The 23,967-nt window shown below is 38.5% G+C and overlaps 1 protein-coding gene and 1 pseudogene across 2 annotated transcripts in view; one reads left to right on the top strand and one right to left on the bottom strand.

The window, feature by feature from the left end:
• LOC309667794 (L-lactate dehydrogenase C chain) overlaps positions 1 to 23,967 on the bottom strand; it is a 63,558-nt gene that overhangs the window by 12,938 nt on the left and 26,653 nt on the right. Inside the window, exons 4-7 of the mRNA XM_082476774.1 lie at positions 21,143 to 21,316; positions 19,104 to 19,221; positions 13,161 to 13,284; positions 4,033 to 7,593 (exon numbers count right to left, since the gene is read on the bottom strand). Coding sequence (XP_082332900.1) covers positions 7,429 to 7,593; positions 13,161 to 13,284; positions 19,104 to 19,221; positions 21,143 to 21,316 — 581 coding nt within the window. The 3' untranslated portion in view covers positions 4,033 to 7,428. The remainder of the gene's footprint in view (positions 1 to 4,032; positions 7,594 to 13,160; positions 13,285 to 19,103; positions 19,222 to 21,142; positions 21,317 to 23,967) is intronic.
• On the top strand, positions 7,487 to 12,250 carry LOC309667769 (WW domain-binding protein 2 pseudogene; annotated as a pseudogene). The gene has a single exon. The product of its transcript is annotated as a WW domain-binding protein 2 pseudogene (transcript).

Genomic DNA, 23,967 nt, shown 5'->3' with positions numbered 1-23,967 from the left:
GCTCACAATTAGGAAACCAAACAGAGAAGCCATTTAATAAACAGAACAGTCTCTGAAGGTAGTGAACACCTCTTCAATTTAAGCTGAGGCTGCACAATGATAAAGAAGGGATTCTGGAGAAGGAATTTCTCACCGGACTACTAGCTCCTAGAGAAGAGGAAGTCATTCATTTTCACTCATCTGGTGCTTAGCATTAACCTGGCACATAGACGCTCAATAAAAGTTTTTTGAATAAATAGATTAAAACATAGGGCCCTTTCCAACTCTAAAATTTTATAGTTCTTTAATCAAGCAATGTTACATGCAAAAAGGAATCAGTACTATATATTTCTAGCATGCTACTTCATATGTAATAAAGGAGGAAAATAGTACTATATATTTCTAGCATGCTACTTCATATGTAATAAAGGAGGAAAATTATATATTGTATTTGCAAAAGAAACTCTAGCGGATACACAAGAAACTGACAAATGGTTTCCTAAAGTGGAATTTAGGGGAAAGGTTGGATGGAAACAGGATGAAAGTGTGACTTCTCTATGTATATCTTTTTTTTTTTTTAAACATCTTTATTGGAGTATAATTGGTTTACAATGGTGTGTTAGTTTCTGCTTTATAACAAAGTGAATCAGCTATACATATTATGTATATCTTTTTATATTACTTTTATTTTTTAACCTTGTGAATGTATTACCTTTTGAAAAATAATGTTGTAAATAACTACATATTATCTTTATTATATATTATTAAAATCTTCACTGAAAAAAACCAAGGCTTTGAGCTAGTACTTAGAAATAAATGATCAAGTATCCATAATTTAAGTACATGTCCAACTTATATTGTTGGATCTTTTTACTTTATACTAACTAATGGAAATTCAAAGCCAAGCACTTTAAACTTGATTATAATTTATTAGCCTAGAAGTCTAAACTGTATCACAAGGAAAAGGTTGTTGCTTAATGAGATGCCAATGCTTTCTGGATACTCTAAATTATTTACAGAGATTATAGTAGCATGGAGCAGAATCACACTATTGACAAAATTACCTTTGAAACATAGTGTTTAAAATGTTCTGTGTAGAAACGAGCACACCTAGCACTCCGATCTTGGGTTATAATATCATACTCCAATAAAAGGAATCAGGGCTCCTTGGGGAAAAAAAAAGGCTGATTTACGACTGAAGCAGAAAATATACAACAAGAAGAAGCTGAAAGATCTTATATGCCAGAAACTAGAGAAGTGCTCAAACTAAACAAAAACCCTATGTTGATGGGGGTATGTCAAAGGGACACAGTAGTCAACTGAATGAGCTCCCAATGGCCAAAGCTGGAACAACTTGAGAAACAAAATAAAGATGCACTTAATTATAACCCAAAATACAAAATAAAATTCATGAGCCCATACTGATATTAGTAAATGACTGAATGAATTAATAAAAAGGAGAGAAAAGACAAATCTCCCATGCAGAAGAATCCCAAATAATTTATGAAGATACTCTACTCCCAAGGAGAGGGAACGTAACTCCCCACTCCCTAAGTGTGGGCTGTACATAGAGACTTCCTTCCAAAGAGCACAGCATGGAAAGATGGAAAAAAGAGTAACTTTACAGTAGAGAAACCTAACACTACCTCAGCAAGTGACTGAGGTCAACATCAACTGTAATAAATCATGTTGATAGTATGTACTCTGGAAATGATGTGATGAAAATGCTACCTAACCTCTGTGTCTTCCTCCCCAAAATCCATTATTTCAGTCTAACCATGAGAAAAACACCAGACAAATTCCAATAGAGGAGCATTCTACAAAATATCTGACCAGTACTCCTCAAAACTGCCAAAGTCATCAAAAACAAGGAAAGCCTCAGGAATTCCCTGGTGGTCCAGTGGTTAGGAATCAGTGCTTTCACTGCCAGGGCCCGGGTTCAACCCCTGGTTGGGCAACTATGATCCTGCAAGCCGCGCGGCGTGGCTGGGGAAAAAAAATACACAAGGAAAGCCTAAAAAAGAAATTGTCACGGTCTAGAGGAGTCTAAGGAGACATGAATGACTAAATGTAACGTGGTATCCTGGAAGGGATACTAAAACAGAAAAAGAACGTTAGGTAAAAACCAAAGTATGGACTTCAGTTAATGACAATGTATCATGTATATATTATCTGTATACACTTATCTATTCATGCAACTTGAGACAGTCTGTGGCTTTTTTCTCCTCTATAAAATAGATCTAATAATTACTTTTCAGGGCTGTCAGATAATGTATACAAAGCATATTGTTATTATCATTATAATCAATGTTGTAAACAAATGTGTTGGTTTTCATGTATGTGTATTCTTCTTAGCAATGAGGACACTGCTGACAAAGGCATTACAGCTGGTAGGACAAAATGAGTCATGAGGAATTCATATGATTGCCGGAAGCAGCAGTGGACAGTACCTGACGCTCTCGGTGCCTTATGTCATTTAGACGTGAAATCCAGGCCTAATCCTTTAAATCCAATAAATCATGCCAGGATTAAAGGCTACAGAAAGGTAGCTTGAAGAAATCTTATAGATATTCCATTAATAAAAGCAAATCATAGCTAAAAGAGTTTATTATGATTTACCAAAACGTTATGTGTTCAGATCAGGGTAATATTCTTAGCAAGGGGTCAGATCTTTTTAGTCCTGTGTCTCTCCATTAAAAGTGGACGCTAACTTTATTAGCGACATCAATACTAAGAAAACTAAACGCTAAAACTAACCTAACATGAATAAAGAAGGAAGGGAAATAAAAATAGAGACCAGGAAATGGGAGAGAGATTTTTAAAGGAAAAAGATTATTGTATTTGTTACTAGTAGGACACCTACCACAACTGACAAGTTGCACACTCTTTTTCTGCCACCTATTTCTCCAGTTGTTTTACTTGTGAGCAGAGTTTCCTAGTCAAGCAAAGGGGGACCTCATAGTATCACCACATTGAGTGAAAGTGAAATGTCAACATGCTTTCACATAGAGACGCTTCTAACACATAGGATACCATCATAAGAACTAGAAAAAGCAGCCCCCTCTGGGTGGAACAATTAGAAAAGAGCACCTGTTCCTCTGGGTTAAGCCAGCAGGGGCTGGATAGGCCCCCACTCACCTCTTGAACTAGACACAACCTGCACAACGATATGTGGTGGCCTTGCCTCCAACTAAGGAAAACTTGGTTAACCCAATGGCACAGAGCACATAACTTACTTTTTCTGGGGGGTGGGGGAAAAGGTAGATTTTTAATAACTGCTTTTATCACCAGGTTAAGTCATGCAGTTACAAAGTAGTTAGAAATTTCTGAAAGGATATTATTGTTAAAAAAGACTCATTCTTACATAAATAATATCTAGTACTTCATTGGGACACTAATGTTCAAAAGGTCCTGACCAAACAACTCCCAAACAAAACACAACCCTAGGTTGTTTCCAGCCCACTGGGAATGAAGCCGTGCGCAGAAGATGAGGCCTGTAAAAGACGACACAAAGTCAGGGCGAGTCAGAGCCTTTGGTAATGCTCAGGGCCGCCAGCCAGACTCCAAAGACAGAGCTCAAGTGGTTTCTCCTGAGACACTCTACTTGAATTATTGTTCAATTAGTCAACACAACACATCTTCAAAAGAGAACAATTAACATGATAAGGAGATGACTGCATTCTTTGGACTGTATGTCATAATTGTGGTTAGTAAATTCTGACAGTCTTAACAAAAACAGCCTCCATCATTTGCAGGTATGAAGATAACTTAATTCTCTACCAGGCTTTTTATTTTTGCTGGATGACAAAATGCGATTGACAAGCTATAAATGATACTGTTTTATGTTACAAAAACACTAGCTTTTTCATTTATTATATTTACAGGCATTCACTGCTTGAGTCAAGGTTAGGCTTGTTAAGTGATTAAAGGCAATTTTATTACAGCAGCATGTATTTTATTCTAAAAGAATAAAATGCATAAAGAGAAAGTTTTTTTGTTTGTAACCTGTCAAAAATTGAGTTATTTTGCTGATGTAAAATACCAGTAACTCACTTGAGAACCATGCTACCTTCCGAAAATGCCATGTACTTGCTTCTTAAATGTGTCAAAGCACTTGATAGACTTGTCCAGAGCTGAAGCGGCAAGCTACTGACTGCTCTTGGACAACAGGTGCTTCCCCGGGGCTACAGCTGACTGTGCTGGGAAGCAGCCATGGAGCAAGGCAGCACAGGCAGATGGAAAAAAACTTTTTATTTAAAGGCAAAATGCCCAAATGGCTCTCTGGCATAGCTAATTTCTACTATCACGTATTCGCTTATATATGGTCCCCTAACCTTAATTTTTTTCTTCTTAAGGGGCTGATTTGGATTAACTTGTTGAGAATGGTGTATAACTTACTTTTAGTAAGATGCTGACAGCACAGGCCATAGCAACTGATCCACTTCCTTACTGGGATGAATGGCCTCTTCTGAAACGAAAATCTTAAATTCACGCTTGACGGTCGCCATCTTGAGGAAAAACTGCAAAGCCACAAAGCCACTTCCGATTGATCTGGAATTGGTCTGTAGTGAGAGGGCGCATATAGAAAACTCCTGGGCCCCGGTGGGTAAGGAGGCGCTGCAGACACACAGGGAACGACAAAGATGACCAGCAAAGCAGCTGGATAATTTCTGGCCAGCAGCAGCCCAGCATCCAGGAGGCAAACCAAGGGGAGGAAGGTGGGTCCAGTGAAGAGGGGTTGAGAGGGAGTGAAGGAAGGAAAAGGGTCTGCTCCACCAAAAATGAGACCTACCACTGGTAAAGTTATTTCAGCCTTTGCCCTGAAGCCTCTGCTCTTCCTTCCCTCCGCCCCCCCATTCTTCTCCTCCCCCGGCTCTTAGCTCCAGGACTGAGCCCAGGGTCCGCGAGCCCAGAGTCCCCAGTCTCCGGGCCTAGGACGTCCAGGCGCGCGGTACTTCTCGCCACCCTCACACGGCTGAAGGGCCAGCCGCCCCTCAGCGGGATGCATGCCGCCTGCAGGGGACACAGAGTCAATGCCAGGCAAAAAACATACACTCCGGCGGCCCCCACTCTCCCGCTAGCCCGCAGCACTCCCGCGGCCCTGCTCATGGCCGCCGGAGGAAGAGGAAGAAAATGGAGGAAAGCAGAGGGAAAGCTGATTGAAGCTCAGAGGAGGAAAACCTTTGGCTACTGAGGCTGCGCAGGGCGGCGCCCAGCCCGTGCGGACCGCGCGGGAGCCAAGCGCGCCAGGTGCAGGCGCGAGGCCTGCAGGCGAGCTCTGCGGCACTGCACCTGCGCCTGCTGCCTGTTGCAGGTTGAGGTTCCTGTGGCTGGCGGGTTTCAGAGAGGCTCCTTGGGCTCCAAGCGCACGAGGTGCAGCAGGCACACTGAACTACAGGGACTCAGCTATCGAACAGAGTGTTGCTTGCCCAGAATCCATCCACCAGGGAGCCCAAGTAAATTTATTTCTAACGAAACCTTGTCTAGATGTATCGGATAAGGGCTTTTTGACTCTTGATTGGGAATTTTTCACCAGGGCTGTGGGAGAAAGGGATCTCAGGGCTACTGTTTACCACCCAAATATGAGCTGAAGTAGAAAAAACAAAATTTTTAATTTAAACCCTCTATGCAAAGGAGATTTTTAAATAAGATACAAAACCCTAAGAATTTGATCAGGGCAGTGCTAATTGATAACCATTTCTACAACTCATTATTTGTGAAGTCGTTAAATGTAGAATCTAATAAAATCCCCCTCTCATCCATTAATTTGGGATGAACCAAGGTTTCCACTTCTCCTCCCACCACATTCTACCCAATTAACTGTTTTCTTACTCATTTGTGAATCATAAAACATAATACACAGCTGACAAATTCTTTTACAAAATGTAGAGCAGTGTTTCTCAACCTTTTTTCATTATCTTTCCCTCAAGAGCTTCTTCAGACATTAACCCTAATCGTTCAGCTCCCTCACTTGCCCCCACAGCATGAGATTAAATATTATGGAGTGAGACTTTTGTCTGGTAGGGTTGAGCTTTGGAGAGCCAAACCCTTGTAATATCAAAGATTTTTTTCACCAACCCCCCACCCAAGAACCAATTTTCACCCCGTTGGGGCAATATTGCTCCAGCTGAGAACACATGATGTACAACAGTTTTATTTCCTAGAATATTCCCTGTAGAAAGTATATTTTGCAGCTTTTTGATCTCTGCAAGGATCTCCTAAAATGAAGCTTTAATTTGGTGTAAGAGAGGAGCTTAAAACAAGGCAAAATCCACAGAAGACTCCCCTCCCCCACATCCTAACTAAACTCTCATGACCATATTTTGTACATTCAAGGGAAGAGTTGAAAAAAAAGTAAAGACAACAAAATAATGGGAAACTAATTATGTTCAGTAATAGATGACTGAAATGAAAGCTATTAAATAGCAAGAATAACAGAGAGTGAACCGTAACTCTCTGACCAAATGGGTTTGCCTCCACTAGAGCCATGTAAGTCCTCAGGGTCTGCATATATGCCTTCTAATTTTTCCCACTGGTCCTGTCCTAGTCTAATTTGTAAATTACCTTGGTCCTGATTTTTTAGTTTTTGTTTCACTGTGTATTTCCTATAGCTGCCTTAAATTCTTTATGGAATCAAGGAAATATATATTTTTGTAGGAAGCACATGCACTCCTACCTTGGACACCAAGAGGGAGCTGCCAATTGACTGTTACCAAGCATCCATCAATAACCAGTTAGATGAGGTACCCTAAATACTCACTGTGAAATACTTGAGGGCAGAAATCATGTCATACTGAACTCATAACCATAACACAGCAAGCATAGTAGTAGTTTGCTAAACGAATAACCTAGAGGATGGTATAAACTCCCTGTGTGGTATTTCAACAGAGGGACCAAATCAACTATTTGAGTTTATATTAATTGGTATAATACTTGCAGGGTTGAAGATATTTCATTTAATTTTTTTATACCATGAAGTTATATTTCTATTTTACTTCTGATATAGATTGTCTTAAAAATAAGTACTTAGTAAACATTATATATAAACACATAAAGTTAATGAAGCAATATAAAGTGAATATGCCGGTGCCCTAATGGAAGAAAGCATAAAATGAAATTTCAGTACTAGAAATTTTGTTGTTTTATGAGAAGAATCATAAGTTCTATATTAAATGGATTATTACACATATTCTACTAAACCTGAAGACAACTTTTACATATATGACATACTTCGGAAGTATAACTTACATCTGTACAGGTTGAGTATCATTAGAATAGAGAAATAGAGAAATTCCTTTACCATTTCCTTTTTCTAGCCTTGAGAGGCTGGAGTTATGTCATAGGTCCAATGTTTTTTTATTTTTTAAAGATCAGGTGAAAATACTTTCAAAATGTAAAATATACAGTCTACTATCTTCTGTTCTATAAAACATGGAACATTAAAAGGTTTTAAAATATCAGGTCTTTTTGGACATCCCAAAGTGTGTTTGCACTCTTCTTTAAAAGGGCCTCCTCCTCAGAATTCAAGTTAACTTTCACAACATCTGAGACACCATTTTGGCCCAAGACACAAGGGATACTGAGAAAGATTTCTTCTTTTATTCCATAAAAGCCCTAAAAGGCAAAATTAGGTTATTATTCAGTAACCTGATATGGAAAAGCAGCTATGCAAGAGAGCTTCAGAATAAGAATACACAGAGAGACTATGGAGCTCAAGAATCACTCGGAGGGCAGTAGAGTGATCGTCAACAATACGAAGAGCATCCTAATGTCCTATGATCATGTAAGAACTTGTGTTTAATGACATGAAGAATGTGCCAGATGCCTTCAAAGGGGCCAAAAAGGGCACTGTCTATTTTACCCCTTACCCTTGTCATATTTCTTTCTAAGGGGAAGAATGCCATGCAGTCTGATGAAGGACTGTGAGATCAAGCAGGCTGTGTTTGGTGTAAGATAATCAAGAGAACAGTGAAGGCAGAAGCAGGAAGTGGCTGGGCAGGCTCTGCTTTGTATAATCTTTACATCAGGGGATGCCACTGAGTTTGGACAACAGATGCTAACAGGTGGCTTCTCAAGCTTCCAGAGGTGAAGCCTCCGGTGGAGCCTAAGGTTACAGGTACTCACGTGCCCAGCAGGGTTTATGTAATTCCCCTGCCAGTCACCAATGGAATGTACTCCTGCCCTCCTGGCTACCACCTGGCTTCTATCCAGGACCTTCCATGATGGACAGGGCCATGGAATAGGTGCAGCCGTGGCCACCACCCTATCCTAGGGCCATGGAACCTCCCATCAGCAGCCCTGATGTTCCCTCCACTCCTGCAGCTGAAGCCAAGGCTGTAGAGGCAGCTGCTAGAGCCTATTACAACCTGGGTAACCCACACAATGCCTACGTGCCCACAAACCAGCCTCCACCTCCTCCCTGGAAGGTAAAAAGACCCAATAGACCTCTCACACCTCTCTGCCCCCTACCACCCATTGCCTTTTCCTACCCCAGAATGTAGGGTTGGAGGAGGCAATGGGAAGGTCTTGTTGTTCCTCCAGGTGTGCCTGTAAAGTTACCAGGAACTAGTGTTGAGAATGGGAGAGGCTCCTTGACCCTGGAGTGGTGCCTCCCAGCTTCTCATGATAGTTCAGAGCCCACAGGCACTACTCAGCTGCTTCCCTCTCACCGTCTCTGGGGCTCTCCTCAGGAGCTCAGGGTTCCTGTTTTACTCTAGTGGCCCACAGAGGGACTCCCTATCCACCTTTTCCACTGCAGTCCAACTCCCTCATTTTGGTAGCCACTTTATACTCAACCTCATGATCTCCATCAGACCAGCCACATGTCTTCTCCTCAGGGTCCCCTGCCAGGCTTTACTCACATTCATTCCACTCTGGTCCGTGCCTCGCCATGGAAGGCCACTGTCCCACCAGACTGTCAGCCCACATTCCCTTCCCAGCCACATTCCAGCTGCAGTCACACTTGCCTGCCCCCGCTTCCCTTTCCTGTCCTTGGTCATTCTATTGCTCCCTCTGTGTAGCACAATACCTTTTAGAGCTTTAACATGAGCTGCCAGGGGTTGGGTGGCATCAGGAACAAGGCAGCGTGGCTGGGGCAAAAGCCCTCCTGCCTTCGTGCTAGTGTTTCAGGAATTTGCTCTCTCTCCTTTCACTGTATCTCTTCCTAATAGAAAGGGCTTCTTGGATTAGAACTGGAAATGCATGTCCATGCCATTATGCCATTTGGGGGCTGCTGGGTAGACTGGAAACAAGGGCCCTGACCTCCAAGGCTGCCCTGGCCTAGCCCTGTGTACTGCCATGACCTGCTGCCCCCCCCCTCAGCCTATCCTCTTCCCTTTAAGCGTCATGCCTGGTTGGCAAATGACACCTGGATGCACTGAAATTTGCTTCCTTTCCTCGTAGACTGGCCATGAAGTGAGGAAATGGTTATTTAAAGAGAATTCCCTATTTATTTGACAAAAAATCAAGTTAATATATTAATGTTAAATAAACTCTATTGGCAACTTTATTTGCTGAAAATGTGAAGTAATAAAAATGAAGTAACTGGGGAAAAAGAATAAGAGCATACAAATGATTCTGCTCTTAATGTCAAATGTTTAAGTATTTCCTATAAACTATAACTCGTCCATTGATTTGTTCAGTAAAGACTATGAAATTCCCATATTACTCAATCTCTTTTCCGGAGCATTCTTTTGACACCTCCCTGACTCTTCTTCAAGAGCCCTCTGGGGGTAATTGCTTATTCTCCCACAGCCCTTTGTATCCTCAAAAGAGGAAGAGTGTGGAATCCACTGTATACTCCTCATTGTCTCTTCCAAATTATTAATCCCTTGCTCTCTTAAAAACAAAAAAAATTCCCCCTATTTTTTGAGGCCCATCTTATTCAGCTCTTCTTCCCTTTCTAATGACCGTCTACAAACCTCTTGAGTATTCCATCGCATTCATAAAAGACTTCGACACCTAGCAATCTTCTCTCTCTATCCCAGTTTGTGCCATTATCCTTGGTGACTTCATTGTCCATGTGGATAAACGAACCAATTCCCTTTCTTTCCAGTTTCTTGTCTTCTTTAGCTCATGGGACCTTCTCCCACCCCAAGTATCTTACTCTGAACCTTGTTATGAGGTTCCTCCGTATCCAACTTATATTCCTTTCTTGTAACTCTTTTGCTACACCCTAAGACCCTTTGCCTATTTTAATTTTTAGTTTTTATAAATATCTCGTAAATTCTTTATTACTCATTTTCTTTTTGTAATTTATTCATTTGTATGTAGATAACATTTAAGGGCAACGGTCTTGAATTTGACTGTGACCCTTTAGCAGAAGGTCAAACTCATTTTTAACAAGTATAGAAACCAAAACTACCTACACCTCTATCTCTCTCTCTGTCTTCCTCTCTTCTCTCTCCCCCTTTAACACTCCACAAGTAAAACCCAAACCCAGATGAATTCAGTTATCTACTTTCTCCACTCCTGCACTCAGGTCCCTAGAGAAAACCACACAACAAAGCTGATCTTTAACTTTTGTCAAAATTAATGCTTATCTACCTCAAATAAGCATCCACCTGACAGTAATTCTGCCTTTATTTTTTGTCAAATTCTATTTCTCACTATCTACAAAGATGATTTCAAATCTTCTCAAACATCTGACTTTTCTATACCTCCCTTGACTTTCAGTAGATGGTTTTGTCTCCTTTCACTAAAAAGACAGAAGTCATCAGATGCTTCCAATGCCAAACTTACAAACCTATATGATTAACTACCTATCTTCTCTTTGTTATCCCCTATTAAAAAAGATAGTTGTCCCCCCTCCTCTCCTGGACTAATACCTTCACCAATGCTCTGGATCCCACCCTCTCTGCTTATTACTTCTTTCTTCAATATCTTCTTTACATCTTATCTTTTAAACAACAACAACAAAAAAACTTACCTTGCCCTGGTTTTCCTCTCCAGTTACTGCTCTCTCTCCTTAATTTCACAGCCACTTACCTCAAAAGAGCTGGTTATACTGGCTTTAATTTCTCCAGTCTACTTAAAACGTTCTCAACTGGAGGTGATTTTGCCTCCCAAGGGACATTTGGTAATGTCTGGAGACATTTTTTTTTTAACATCTTTATTGGAGTATAACTATGGAGACATTTTTGATTGTCAAAACTGGTATGCTACTGGCATCTAATGAATAGAGGCCCGGGATGCTGCTAACATCCCACAATGCACAGGACAGCCCCAATAATGAAGAATTATCCAGCCCAAAATCAATAGTGCCGAAGTTAAGGAAACCCTGGTGTACTCCAATCAGAATTTTTCATGTCTATTACTTTATTAAACATCTGCTAAGGTTATCAATGACCTCTGTTACTTTATCTTCCTGGCATTTTTAACCCTCATTTTATATGACTTCACATCAATCAAGAACAGAAAACCAATCCTTTCATCTTTAAGGCATGCTCCTTTCACTTGGTTACCATGATTCCATGTTCTCTTGGTTCTTCTTTTAACTCTGGCCACCACTTAGTCACCTTCGTGGACTCACACTGTAAACTCTGCTGTTAATACTGAAATTCCTCAAGACTCAGTCTCAATCTGTCTTCTCACTTTATACTCTCTCCTTAGGCAAGCTCATTGAAAGTCATGGTTTCAGTTACCATGTGTAAGGGATATCTATTGTCTTTGCCTGTCTAGTATCTCTTTCTTTTTTTTTTTTTTTTTTTTTTAATGTTGACAGAACCTCTCTTTTCCTTTCAGGAACTGCCTCTCTCCGAACTGACAAGTATCACACGAATGGACAAGTGATCCCAGAAAGGCCAATTATCAAGAAATTAATATGGGTAAAGGGAGAGGCAGGGTCCTGATACTATAGGCTCTAAGCCTGCAGCTGCTGGGGGCCATCTTTGTTGCCCCATGGAAAAAGTCCACATGAGCTTGAAGCCAATAAGAGTGAAAAGATGAGCCAAGAATGTGGAGAGAAAAGACGGCTCTAATGATATAGTTTGAGCATGTGGTTCAGGCCTCCTTGGCATTTCAGTTACATGAGCCAATATATTTTCTTTTTGCTTAAGCTAGTTTGGGTTGGCATCTGTGGCTTTTAACTAGAAGAGTCCTAATATACACTTTTTATGCGGATGATGCTCTTATTTATAACTCCAACCCAAAACTCTTTTCTGAGTTCCAGAAGCTTGTACCCAACTGCCTATTTCCTCTCAGATATTGCAAAGGCACCTCAAATTCAATTTCTCCATAACTACAAACATGATCTTCAAACCTGATTCTCTTTGAATATGCCTTTCCTCAGTGGATCATATAACCATTTATCTAACTGTGCAAAACAGAAACCTAAGAATGACCTTTATCTCCCTTATTTCCCACTTCATTCCATTATCAAGACCTATGAATTTTACCTCTTAAATATAGTGTAACTCAAATTTGCCATCTTCTCTTCATCTCTACTACTACCATCCTCTCTGTTCTGAGCTAATGCACATCCTCTTCCCAAGTTTACCCACCTCTACTCTTGTCCCCTTCAAATCTGTTCCATCCATCACAGCCCCAGGAATCTTTTTAACAAAAAAAGATTGTAAAACCAGTCCCTTTCTTAAGTTCCTTTGGTGGCTTTCCATAGCTCTTATGGTAAGGACCCAAATCCCTTTATAAGACTTTCAGTGGCCTGACCCTGCTTACTTCCTCCAGCCTTATCATGTACTTCCCTTTGCTCCCTTTGCTCTGTGCATTTCAACAACTGACCTTTTTTTTTTTTTTTTCAGATCCTCAAGTGCTCTCCACTTATATGTACCTCAGGTCCCCTACACATGTGTTCCCTCTGCTTAGAATATTAGTCCAGCCTTGCAAATTAACTTCTACTCATTATTCAGATTAGGTCATTTTACTTCCTTAGGAAATCTTCCCTAACCACCACAAACGCCCCCTCTGCAGAGTAAATTCTCTTCTTGTATACTCTAAGAACTTCGTAGTTTGTCATCATAGCACTTAACACAATGTGTTATTAAATATTTGCTTTTGTAATTGTTTTATTAAGTTCCTATCTTTCATTAAACTCTATGAGGTCAGGGCCTCTGTCTATTTTGTTCACCAACATATTCTCAAAATTTTGTATAATGCCTGGCACATAGTAAAGACTCAGCAATATCTAAACAAAGATGATAAGTGAAGATTCTATTTAAGCCTACCTTAACCATAGTGGAAACTGGATGCACTCTCCTGAGATTTTTCATAATTGATCCTACCAGATCTGTCACAGACAGTCCAACAGCCCAAGAGGTATACCCCTTCAGCTTGATAATCTCATAGGCACTACAGTTGTGGAAAGTAAGAAAATCAAATTCATGAGAAGTTGATTCAGAGAGAACAAAATATTTTTCAAGCATCTGTTCTGAAGCAACCTACATGTCAATACCACTCTTAAAATTTTCTCAGAGATGTCTTCTTGAAATTATTTATGAATAGGCAATAAAATTTTCTATATTATTCTCATAAACTTCATTATTCACTTCAAATAATAATTCACACTTCATTTATCATAAAGGTGGAATATTAGGTCATTGTGTCACTCAAAATGAAACTTAGTTTTAAATTTTTTCTTAAATATCCAAACATAGAATCTGATCACCTTGAAAGTTAGCATATATATCTTGCTGACCACATAATATTGTTACTAAGGTGCCAATGTAAATTTAAATTTCATATAATTATAAGCCAAGTTACACATTTTTCCCAAGAATATATTATTAAATCAACAACATACTGAAGTATGGGGAAATGTTCATGATACATTTTCAAAGGAAAACAGCATAATCCTAAACATTATGTAATTTCTTATCTCAGCCTTGTAAAAAACATAATGCATTTTTATAGGAACTTTAGAATCATATCAATCCACCAAATTATTAATAGTGATTATTTTTGAGTGACAGGCTTACAGGTGAGATTATCTTCTTTTTAAAATTAATTAATTAATATTTTGGCTGCATTGAGTCTTCGTTGCTGCACACGGGCTTTCTCTAGTTGCGGCGAGCGGGGGCTGCTCTTCATTGCGGTGTGTGGGCTTCTCATTGCAGTGGCTTCTCTTATTGCAGAGCATAGGCTCTAGGTGGCTCAGCCCAAAGAGGTTTATCAACAGCAGCAGTATGGCTCTGGGGGCCATGGGGGTGGCAACCAAGGGAACCGAGGCAGCTGTGGTGGTGGTGGAAGTGGAGGAGGTCAGAGTCAGAGTAGGAATCAGGGCTATGGCAGCTACTGGAACCAGGGCTACAGCTACCAGCAGGACTATGGACCCGGCTATGTCGGCTGTGACTACTCACCTTATGGCTATTAGGTCCCGGCTACGACTACAGTCAGGGTGGTACAAATTTTGGGAAGAGCCAGCGACGCAGTGGCCATCAGAATAACTACAAGCCATACTGAGGCTTTGGCAGGAGTGCTCGACTGACCGCACACACTTTGGATATCAAGTGAACACAATTATGTACCAAATTTAACTTGGCAAACTTTCTATGGCCTTTCCCATGTGCATCTTATTTAAAATTTCCCCCCTGGAAATCACTCTTCTATTTAATATTTCCAGAGCTCTAGTTATTTTAGGCAGTGAGCCTGTGGTGTCTCAAGAGGCTAGAGGGGCATTATGGGCTCATTTTTATTACCAGGTTACCCAGAACCAGATTGGAGTGTCTGCTTCCTGCTGCCGCTCTGCAGCCTGGACCTGTGGACCCTGGTTGTAAAGAGTAAATTGTATCTTAGGAAAAAAAAAAAGAAAGAAAAGAAAAAAAAACTAGAGACTATTATCCCTTATGAACAATGAGGCAAAAATCCTCAACAAAATACTAGCAAACCAAATTCAACAGTATTTAATGGATTATACACCATGATTTATTCCTGGAATGCAAGGATGGTTCAACATACCAAAATCCACCAATGTAATACACCACATTAAGAGAATAAAGGAGGTAAACCACATTATTATCTCAACTGATGCATAAAAATCGTTTGACAAAATTCAACACCTTTTCATGATAAAAACACTCAAGAAACTAGGAATAGAAGGAAACTACCTCAACATAATAAAAGCCATATATGAAAAACCCACAGTGAAGGTCATACTCAATGGTGAAAAACTAAAAGCTTTTCCTTTAAGGTCAGGAATAAGGCAAGGATGCTCACTTTTGCCACTTCCATTCAACACAGTATTGCAAGTTCTATTCAGAGCAATTAGGTAAGAAAGAGAAAGTAAGAAAGAGAAATAAAAGGCATTCAAATTGGAAAGGAAGAAATAAAAGTATCTCTACTTATAGATGACATGATCTTACATGCAGAAAATTGTAAAGATTCTATACACACACAAAAAAAACCTGGTGAACTAATAAATGAATTTGGTAAAGTAGCAGGACACAAAGTCAACATTAAAAAATTGCATTTCTATATAATGACAATGAACAATCTGAAAAGGAAATTAAGAAATCAATCCCATTTACAATAGCATCAAAAAGAATAAAATACTTAGGAATTAACTTAACCAAGGAGGTGAAAGACTTGTACAATGAAAACCACAAAACTTTGCTGAAAGAAATTAAAGAAGACATAAATAAATGGAAACACATCTTATGTTCATGGATTAGAGACTTAATATTATTAAGATGTTAATACTACCCCAAACCATCTATAGATTCAGTGAAATTCCCATCAAATTCCCAAAGATATTTTTTGCAGAAGTAGAAAAACCCACCCTAAAATTCATATGGAATCTCAAGAGACTCTAAAGAGCTAAAACAATCTTGAAAGCTGAAGGACTCACACTACCTGATTTCAAAACTTACTACAAAGCTACAGTAATCAAAACTGTATAGTACTGGTATCAAGACAAACATACAGACCCAATGGGATAGAATAGAAAGCCCAGAAATAAACCTACATATCTGACATTCAACTGATTTTCAAAAAGTGTGCCAAGACCACTGAATGGGAAAAGGGCAGTCTTTTCAACAAATGGTGCTGGAGAAACTGGATATCCACGTGCAAAAGATTAAAACTGAACCCTGACCTAACACCATTTACAAAAATGAATTCAAAATGAATCAAAGATCTGAATGTAAGACCTAAAACTATGATACTCTTACATGAAAACATAGGGCAAAAGCTTCACGACATTGCATTTGGCAATGATTTCTTGGACAGAACACAAAAGGTAACAAGAGAAAAAACAGACAACTGGACTTCATGAAAACTTTTAAGTTTTGCACATCAAAGACACTATAAAAAGAGTAAAAAAAGAACCTATGGAATGGAAGAAAATATTTGTAAATTATCTGATGAGAGATTAATATCCAGAATATAGACAGGACTCTTAAAACTCAACAACAATAACAACAAAACAAACAACCCAATTCAAAAGTGGGCAAAAGACTTGAACAGACATTTCTCCAAAGAAGATATACAGATGGCCTATTAGCACATGACAAAATGCTCAGCATCACTAATTAAGGAAATGCAAATCAAAACTACAATGAGATACCACCTCACATCCATTAGGATGACTACTATCAAACAGAAAACAACAAGTGTTGGTGAGGATTTGGAGAAATTGGAATTCCTGTACACTAATGGTAGGAATGTAAAGTGGTATAGCCACTGTGGAAAACAGTATGGTGATTCCTCAAAAAAACTAAAAATAGAATTACCACATGATACAGCAATTCCACTTATGGGTATATACCCAAAAGAATTGAAAGCAGGATCTTGTACACCCATGTTCATAGCAGCATTATTCACAATAGCTAAAGCATGGAAGCAACCCAAGAGTCCATCAAGAGACAAATGGATAAGCAATATGTGGTATATTTACGTATAATAGAATATTATTCAGCTTAAAAAGGAAACTCTGACATATGCTATAACACGGATGAACCTTAAGGACATTATGCTAAGTGAAATAAACTAGCCACGAAAAGACAAATACTGTATGATTTCACTTATATGACAGAGTAGTCAAAAATCATAGAAACAGAAAATAGAAAGGTGGTAGCCAGTGCCTGGGGTGAGGGATTAATGGGGAGGGATTGTTTCATGGATACAGAGTTTCAGTCTTAAATTATGAAGAGTTATGAGATGGATGGTGGTATGGTTACAGAAGATTATGAATGGTTTTTATACCATTGAACTATACACTTAAAATGATTAAGATGGTAAATTTTATGTTATGTGTATTTTATCACAATTAAAGAAATAGGAAAAAAGAAAATAAATACATAAATTATTTATGTATAAATTATTTAAGATAAATGTGGAATAGTAATCATAATGGAACAAGGTTATCAGCATTGCATATTATGTAACTTTTTTAAAAATTAATTATTTATTTATTTTTGGCTGCGTTGGGTCTTCATTTATTTATTTTTGGCTGCGTTGGGTCTTCATTGCTACGCGCGGGCTTTCTCTAGTTGTGGAGAGCAGGGGCTACTCTTTGTTGCGATGTGCGGGCTTCTCATTGCGGTGGCTTCTCTTGTTGTGGAGCACAGGCTTTAGGCATGCGGGCTTCAGTAGTTGTGGCACGTGAGCTCAGTAGTTGTGGCTCACGGGCTCTAGAGCACAGGCTCAGTAGTTGTGGCACACGGGCTTAGTTGCTCTGTGGCATGTGGGATCTTCCCAGACAAGGGATTGAACCTGTGTCCTCTGCATTGGCAGGCAGATTCTTATCCACTGTGCCACCAGGGAAGCCCTATGTAACTCTTGAAGTGTGCATTGCACCAGGACTAGAAGACTGGGAACAAGCATGCAAATCCTGAGGCCTATGTGACAAGAACTGTATTAAAAACTGCTGGGAAACAAAGGCAGTGGCTTTCCTGTGCTGGGGTAGTCTGCTCTCATCCTTTGCAACTGAGTGTGCCCCCTGTAGTGATGGGGCCTGGAAGCTACACCTGAGCATTTGCAACACCTCCTGAAGTAAATGCTAATATTCCATACTGTGTTTTCTTTCCAGTATCCTTTCACTAAGCTAGATAAACTTAATGCTAGATTAAAGTCTATTATGTACTGTTAGTTTGACCATCTGAACTCTAGACCACTATTGGTAGCCATGTACAATACTCATCTTATTTTATTTTTTATAATTGTGGTAAAATTTGCCATTTAAACCATTTTAAGCATACAGTTCAATGGCATTAAGTACTTAAACAATGTTTTACCACCATTACCACCATCCTCTCCAGAACTTTTTCATCTTCCCAAACTGAAACTCTATACCCACTAAAGGGGTCATGTGTTTTAAGATCAGAAAATAATATAATTTATTGTTTTTAACTAAAAGTCATATAGAGAATAAAACCAACCCATAATCACTTTATTGTTATATTGTGTGCCTTTTTAGTCTCTGCCCTAATTCTTATACATTTTTGTAGGGTTGCTATCATAAATATACATTCAATAGACATGTGCTTTTGTAGATTTAATATTCCACTTTTGAATATCCAAAAGTGATTTCTAAGTTCTATAATTTTACTAATATGTATCTTGGTTAAAGCATGAAGGAGAATCATGTATGCTATTCAGGGGATGTGTACAGAGTCAGACACTTCATTTATAAGTAAACCTAATTAGTTAACTTCTGATCATCTGCATCAGTTTCATGTTTCTTTTCATCAAGTCTTTTGAACTTAATCAGTTAATTAATCAGTTCTAGGTACCATCCTAAGCATTCTACACGTACTAAGTCATTTACTCTTCATAATAGCCCTCTACGGTTGGCTCTATTACTATCCTCATTTTAAATATGAGGAAACTGAGCTTTCAATATTTTAAATAACCTCCCAATATCACACCACTAATAAGTGGTGAAGCCAGGTTTGAAAAAACCTGAGCTACGTGGTTCCAAAGTCCATGCTCCTAATCACTATGCTATATTGCTTTCAAACATATATGACTTCTTATGAAGTGAGAAGTGTATTTTTCTATTTGAACAATGCCCCCCAAAAGAAAGCTATGCATTATGTAAATCTGAATTTGGGGATTTTCAGAATGTTATTTACCTCACAAAAAGCAGAGATCAACTTTTATACTTTTTGTCTGCAAAATTTGTTCTTACAATAGATTATTAAGGCACTAAGAAAGTGAATGACTAATGTTACCTTCCAACAACTTGCTTATGGATATTTTTCCACTGGTCCTTGTCTGAATCAGTTCCTAACTTAGGGTCTAGAGTCTTCAGAGCAACACCAGCAACGTTTACTCCACTCCATAAGGGCACTGAAAGAAATAAATCTCAGAAGGAACTCTTCTTGCCAGTACTGCATCAGTTGTTTAAGTTCAGTTGGTTTTTTAAGAATAAAGTTAGGTTACTACCTTACGCCATATATAAAAATAAGTTTCAAATAGACAAAAGAGGTAAATGTAAAAAATAAAATTATAAAGTATTATAAAATATGTAGTAGAATTTACTTGTAATTGTGTAATAAGGAGGCATTTTAAGCAAGACACAAATACAGAATCCACAAAGAAAATAATCTATAAGAAATGATAAAATATTATGAGGGAAAAGAGCAATAAATTAATACCATACTATTAAACCATACATGGTTTTTTAAAAATAAAATCATGGAATACTAAACGGGAGAAATTAAAACATATCTGGCAAAATAACTTTTTTTTTTTTTTTTTTTATGGCTGTGTTGGGTCTTCGTTTCTGGCGAGGGCTTTCTCTAGTTGCGGCAAGCGGGGGTCACTCTTCATCGCGGTGCGCGGGCCTCTCACTATCGCGGCCTCTCCTGTTGCGGAGCACAGGCTCCAGATGCGCAGGCTCAGTAATTGTGGCTCACGGGCCTAGACGCTCCGCGGCATGTGGGATCCTCCCAGAACAGGGCCCGAACCCGTGTCCCCTGCATTGACAGGCAGACTCCCAACCACTGCACCACCAGGGAAGCCCAACTTTTTTTTAAAATACAAATTTATTTATTTACTTATTTACTTATTTATTTATTTTTGGCTGTGTTGGGCCTTCGTTGCTGCACACGGGCTTTCTCTAGTTGCGGTGAGCGGGGGCTACTCTTCGTTGCAGTGTGCAGGCTTCTCACTGTGGTGGCTTCTCTTGTTGTGAAGCACGGGCTCTAGGCGCGCGGGCTTCAGTAGTTGTGGCACGTGGGCTCAGTAGTTGTGGCTCACGAGCTCTAGAGCGCAGGCTCAGTAGTTGTGGCGCACGGGCTTAGTTGCTCCGCAGCATGTGGGATCTTCCCGGACCAGGGTTCAAACCCATGTCCCCTGCATTGGCAGGCAGATTCTTAACCACTGCACCACCAGGGAAGCCCGCAAAATTACTTTTAATAATTTTCAGGAGGAAGAGCTAAGACAATAACACATGCCAACAGGGTCAAATTAAGGCACTAGTCAAAGAAATATTTGTTTAAGTCAAATCAAAAGTATTTATTATACTACGACCCTTGAAGTATAAAGAAAAGAGAAGGGCTCATTAAATGTTTTGAATAAACAAATGGATGATTGAATAAATGAACAAATGGTGCCTATTCTCAACAGGTCTATTGGCATTATGGAAAGAAGACTTACACATATGACATAATTAGAGAACACTGTAAGTATAAAGTTCTAATTGTGTAGAAGAGATTAAATGTTTAAGTTAAGAAAAGAAAATGGTTCGTGTGACCTAAGTAATAGCTTAAATCACATATTAAGCAATTTTATTTCTATGAAAAGTCAGGGAAAACCAAATTTATACAGTCAGAAAGTAGATTAATGGTTGCCTGGGGCTAGAGTGGGGGTGAGCACAGGAGTGGGAGTTTTTTGGGGTGATGAAAATTTTCTACAATTAGATTGTGGTGACAGTTGCACAACTCTGAATAAAAAGCCAGTGAATTATACAATTTAAATGGGTAAAGTTTATGGGATGTGTTTTATATCTTAATAACTCTGTTTTTAAAATCACAATGAAACTGCTCCAGACAAAATAAACACTCGTTGACTTTTAAAATAGCTATATGCTCTATGCACTATTTTATAAGAGGTAGCTAAATCAATGACACAAAAGACTGAAAGTAAAGGAATAGAAAAAGTTAGTAATATGCCAAAAAAATAAGTGCTGTACAGCTATATTTAAGGAAAAAAAGCATTATTAAAGATAAGAAGTGTGATTATATAATGATAATGAGTTTACACTTACCACTTGAATCACCATGTTCTCCAATAATCCAACCATGGCAGCTTGTGGGATGTACACCCAACTTCTCTCCAATTAGGTAACGAAAACGGGCAGAGTCTAGATTACAACCACTTCCAATTACACGAGTTGCAGGTAAGCCACTTATCTTCCAGACAACGTATGTCAAAATATCCACTAGGAAGAAAAATTTCTTGTTAGAAAAAGATTCATAGTAACTTCCTTTTACAATTTGATTTTTTGAATATACAGACCAATTGTCTTAGAATCAAATACAGATTCATTACAGAGTTCAAAATGAAGCAAATCAACAACAAAAAAAGATAATCTCTCAATGGGTTTTTAAAAGATTAAATTATTCACCATCAGAATTTTAAAACAAAAGATTCTTTTTTGAAATAACATATGTGCCTATCTGTATACTTAATAATCGGTGAATTATACCTCTTTAAGATCACCTAGATTTTTCCTCTCCATCACCACAGCCTCATCTAAACTATCAGAATCTCCTACCTAGAATAAGGCCACATGCAGGCTCAGGGCTGTATGCAGGTGAGTGCATGCTCAGGAAAAACATGAGAAGATCCTAAACTTTAGCTCTGTCTAACCATGAGGCTCTGTGAAAGCAGGAAGTGAAGGCTAAGGCACAGTTATAAACTGCCTGGCTAAGTGTTGAAGGCATGCCCCAACTTGCACACAGAGCCTTCCAGCAAAGACTGGGAGATATCTTTTGGTTCCAAATATTTAAGGAAAGTTCTGTCCAATCACTGGCTGACAACTAAACAAATAGAACAAAGGCTTCTGTGTTCATGCATAATAAAGAATACAGACGACAGAATTAATTCATAAAAGTCATGAAACAAACTACAATCATCAGCAAAGCAAACCCTGGGAGGGAAGAATTTGACTTACAGAGTTTTCTTGCTATACATTTTTAATGTCCAGTTTTCAACAAAATAATCATGAGGCATTAAACAAAATAAGGAAATATGGATCATACAAAGGAAAAAAAAGCAATCAATAGAAACTGTCCCTGAGTAAGCCCAGATATTGAACTATCCTATCTTCAAGTCCACTGATTCTTTCTTCTGCCTTCTCAACCTGCTGTTTTGCCCCTCCAGTTAATTTTCACTTCAGTTAAGTTTTTAACCTCAGAATTTCTATTCAGTTTTTAAAAAATAATTTCTATCTATTAATATTCACTATTTGGTGAGACATCAGTCTCATATTTCCTTTCGTTCTTTAGACATTGTTTGCTTTAATTCTTTAAACATAGTTAAAACAGCTGATGTAAAGTATTTGATAAATCTTTATTCAATTACTCTGCCTAGAATTTCTAGCATGATGTTGAACAGAAGTGGTGAAAGGAAGCCTCACTGTCTCGTTCCTGGTCTTAGGGGGAAAGCCATTTAGTCTTTCACCACTGAGTATAAGCCAAGCTGTGGGTTTTTCATAAATATCTTTTATGAGGTTGAAGAAATTTCCTTTTATTCATAAGTTTACTAAGAGATTATTTTTCAAAATCATAATTCAGTATAGAATTTTCTTTAATGTTTTTTCTGCATTATTGGCCCTTTTATCATTATATAATATTCTTCTTTGTCTCCAGCAATAATTTTTGTGTTAAAGTCTAATTTCTGTGATATCAGTATAGCCACTCCAGCTCTCTTTTGGTTCCTGTTTGTATGAAATATCTTTTTCTATCCTTTTACTTTCAGCTTATTTGTGTCTTTAGTTTTTTTTCTCTTTTTTTTTTCAATTTTTATTGGAGTACAGTTGATTTACAGTGTTGTGTTAGTTTCAGGCATACAGCAAAGTGAATCAGTTATACATATACATATATCCACTCTTGGTTTTTTTTTTGTTTAGATTCTTTTCCTATATAGTCCATTACAGATTACTGAGTACAGTTCCTTGTGCTATACAGCAGGTTCTTATTAGTTATCTATTTAATATATAGCAGTGTGTATATGTCAATCCCAGTCTCCCAATTTATCCCTCCCCTCCCCTCCCCTTCTACCCTGGTAACCATAAGTTTGTTTTCTACATCCATGACTTTACTTCTGTTTTGTAAATAAGTTCATTTGTACTCTTTTATTTTTTTTAGATTCCACATATAAGCGATATCATATGATATTGGTTTTTCTGTGTCTGACTTACTTCGTTCAGTATGACAATCTCTAGGTCCACCCATGTTGCTGCAAATGGCATTATTTTGTTCTTTTTTATGGCTGAGTAATATTCCATTGTATATACGTACCACATCTTCTTTATCCATTCCTCTGTTGATGGACATTTAGGTTGCTTCCATGTCCTGGCTATTGTAAATAGTGCTGCAGTGAACACTGGGGTGCATGTATCTTTTCGAATTACAGTTTTCTCTGGGTATATGCACAAGAGTGGGATTGCTGGGTCATACGGTATTTCTATTTTTAGTATTTTAAGGAACCTCCATACTGTTCTCCATAGTGGCTGTACCAATTTACATTCCCACTGACAGTGTAGGAGGGCTCCCTTTTCTCCACACCCTCTCCAGCATTTATTGTCTGCAGATTTTGTGTCTTTAAATCTAAAGTGAGCCACTTATAATTAGGCAAGAAAAAGAAATAAAACGCATCCATATTGGAAATGAAGAAGTAAAACTATCTCTATCTGCAGGTGACATAATCCTATATATGGAAATCCTAAAGAATCCACAAACACACAAACACCAAAAAAACCTATTAGAGCTAATAAATAAATTCAGTAAAGTTGCAGGATACAATATCAACACTCAAAAATCAGTTGTATTTCTATACACCAGCAATGAACGATCAAAGAAGGAAAAT

The sequence above is a fragment of the Balaenoptera physalus genome, assembly GCF_965194825.1.
Source record: "Balaenoptera physalus genome assembly, chromosome: 10".
NCBI classification, from domain to species: domain Eukaryota; kingdom Metazoa; phylum Chordata; class Mammalia; order Artiodactyla; family Balaenopteridae; genus Balaenoptera; species Balaenoptera physalus.
Note: the sequence above shows the minus strand (reverse complement) of the source record. Positions and strands in the feature narration are given on the sequence as shown.